Source organism: Bison bison, unplaced genomic scaffold (assembly GCF_000754665.1).
Source record: "Bison bison bison isolate TAMUID 2011002044 unplaced genomic scaffold, Bison_UMD1.0 scf7180017864526, whole genome shotgun sequence".
NCBI lineage: Eukaryota > Metazoa > Chordata > Mammalia > Artiodactyla > Bovidae > Bison > Bison bison.
Genome location: NW_011495077.1, coordinates 2,853,439 through 2,856,245, shown reverse-complemented (window position 1 = coordinate 2,856,245; position 2,807 = coordinate 2,853,439). Strand labels below are relative to the sequence as shown.

General features: G+C 58.7%; 1 protein-coding gene across 1 annotated transcript in view; it reads left to right on the top strand.

Moving 5' to 3' along the window:
• The first annotated feature begins 6 nt into the window (after nt 1–6).
• Nucleotides 7–2,807, top strand: part of CBLN3 (cerebellin 3 precursor) — a 4,721-nt gene continuing 1,920 nt past the window's right edge. The window contains exons 1-3 of the mRNA XM_010831366.1: nt 7–1,070; nt 1,352–1,471; nt 1,782–2,802. Coding sequence (XP_010829668.1) covers nt 771–1,070; nt 1,352–1,471; nt 1,782–1,979 — 618 coding nt within the window. The 5' untranslated portion in view covers nt 7–770 and the 3' untranslated portion in view covers nt 1,980–2,802. The remainder of the gene's footprint in view (nt 1,071–1,351; nt 1,472–1,781; nt 2,803–2,807) is intronic.

The window sequence follows — 2,807 nt, the reverse complement described above, 5'->3', positions numbered from 1 at the left end:
GCCCCGCCCACTCGCCCGCTCTGGCTCGGAGGCTGCCGGGTCAGGTCTCCTCGCTCTTCAGAGTTTTCAGTTGTTTCTCTGGAATGAGGAACCAGTTCAGGGAGAGATGGAGGTGAAGAGGGCCTTAAAGGGACTAATCCAGTCCCTTCGAATGATGATATAGAAGACCAAGAAAAGAAAAAGACTGGCCCAGGATCACAGGATAGTGACACCCTTGACCCAAGCACTTTCCACTAAAACAGTTGTGGGGAAAATACAAGAACATTCCCTTTCTTCCAACAGTGGAAAAGATTCTGCTAAGAGGGCTGCTGACTTGTGAAGGATTTTTGAAGAGGGGAGGAGTGAAGAGGAAGGGGCTGTCACACATCTGCACACACTCACATACACATACGTGCACTCACAATCTCACACAGACACCCAGTAGTCCCAGTTCCAGCCTTCAGTGCTCTCCAGAGGGGCTGCCCTGGGGTTCTGGTTGTAGCCCTCCTGTCTGGTTGTCTCACTTCTCCTCTCCCTCCCAAAGCCCAGCTGCTGTCATTTTGTGCCCTGCCAAGGAGGAGGGAACTGCAGTGACAGCAGGAGTGAGAGGCAGGACAGAGTCGTGGGGCCTGGAGAGGGATGGAGAGAGAGACGCCAAGACCAGGTGACCAGGAAGGAGTCCCAGAGAGAGAGCTGAGAAGCAGGTTGAGGGGTGGTGAGAGCCTGGGGGAGAGGCGGGAAGAACCAAGGAGCAGAAAGAGAAGGTTTGTGGGTCACAGAGCCACTCAGCCATGCTGGGAACAAAGCGACACTGGCCGCCAGGTCCCTCACTCAGCCTGGGGTTGCCTTTGGCCCTCACACTTCTGGCCCTGAGGGCCGGGTGGGCCCAGGAGGGGACAGAGCCAGTCCTCCTGGAAGGCGAGTGCCTGGTGGTCTGTGAGCCCGGCAGAGCTGCCGCAGGAGGGCCAGGGGGAGCAGCCCTGGGAGAGGCGCCCCCTGGAAGAGTGGCATTTGCTGCAGTCCGCAGCCACCACCATGAGCCAGCAGGGGAGATCGGCAATGGCACCAGTGGAGCCATCTACTTCGACCAGGTAATCCCCCTACCCTGCAAAGACCTGGAGTCACTGTCCAAACCCACTCTGCTGCTAAGGAAATGGCCCTGCTGTGGGTCCCGCTGCCCGTCTCCTTTCCCTTCACTCCCACCATACCTTCCTTGCCTTTCTCATCATTTCTTTTAAATCTGTCCATTCTTCCTGTTTAGTCTACTTGCCACCCCTTCCTGTCCTTACTCACTGCCCCTTCCCCCAATGCCGTGGCTTCTCGGAGCCCCAAGCATCCCCGAGCCCCACTCAGCAGGGTCTGCTTCCCACAGGTCCTAGTGAACGAGGGAGGTGGCTTTGACCGCACCTCTGGCTCCTTCGTGGCCCCTGTGCGGGGCGTCTACAGCTTCCGGTTCCATGTGGTGAAGGTGTACAACCGCCAGACTGTCCAGGTGACCTGAACCCTAGGCCCTGTCCCATCCCTGGCTCAGGAGGGGGAGGGAGGAGGGGAGCGCAGGGGACCCACAGGCAGACCTCCATTAAGCTACATCCTGGGGGGCCAGGAGCAAGGGTGGGGGAGGGCCTGCTTAGCAGAGATTGGGAAGGAGGCACAGAGTGCAATGCTGGCCACCTCTCAGTCATCCAGGAGGGCGCACTGAGCCCCAGCTTCCAGAGTGTCTCTCTGGGGCTGGAGAAAAGGAGGGAAGTGGGGTTCCTGGGACAAGGGCCAGGGAGAGGTGCTAACTGGATTCCCCTCCCCAGGTGAGCCTGATGCTGAACACATGGCCTGTCGTCTCGGCCTTTGCCAACGATCCAGATGTGACCCGGGAGGCGGCCACCAGCTCTGTGCTACTGCCCCTGGACCCTGGAGACCGGGTATCTCTGCGCCTGCGTCGAGGGAACCTGCTGGGTGGTTGGAAATATTCAAGCTTCTCTGGCTTCCTCATTTTCCCACTCTGAGGACTCAAGCCTTTCAAGGATGGAAACCTAGCCCCTGACCTTTGCCCTCTGCCCTCTGCCCCAGAAGTATTGTCTTTAAGGCAGGAGAGAGATGCCCTCTGGCTGCATTTTTATTCCACTTGCTTGCATGGGACCTTGTGCCAGACATCCAAGGTGAAGAGTAGAGCTCTGGTGTCTCAGGACCTGCCCTTCTTACTCCACCCCCACAATTGCCCCCCCCAGCCTCCCACTGCATCTCCTGCCTGCAGTCCTCGGATCAGGGCAGGGTTTGGCAGCTAGGGAGACCTGTGCTACTTTGCAGACTCTGCTCTTTCTGTCCCCCACCCCCCCACCCCTGCTTCCTGCTTGGTGCTATTTGGGAACAGGTGGTTCAGGTGAGCCTGACAGGCCCCTGCATGGGACCAGATGGACCAGCCTCAGCATACCCAGCAGGCTCCTTCCTGTGAGGAGTGCCAGCATCACAGATCTCAGCCATCGCAGTCAGAAGCTGAGCCAGCACTGTGTGGGCCAGGGCAGGAGGGAGGTTCAGCCACTAGCAGAAGTGTAGGGAGGGCGGCAGGGCAGCCGAGAGCCCGTGACGGCAACAGGAAGGGGGCATGCACCCAGGCTGAACACAGTGCACACTTTTCGTGTACAGGGGGCAGCCAGCAGACGGTGAACCCAGGCATCTATTTGCGGCAGATCCCAAATGGACTCTGGCCCTCACCTCTCCACCCAAGACATGGGGTGTGTATGTTTGCTTTGGCTGAGAGCAGGTATACAGAGCTTCTTTTGGCAGCTGGAGATAGAGGTAGGTCACACGCAGGCCACGGTAGGTCTGCAGGCATG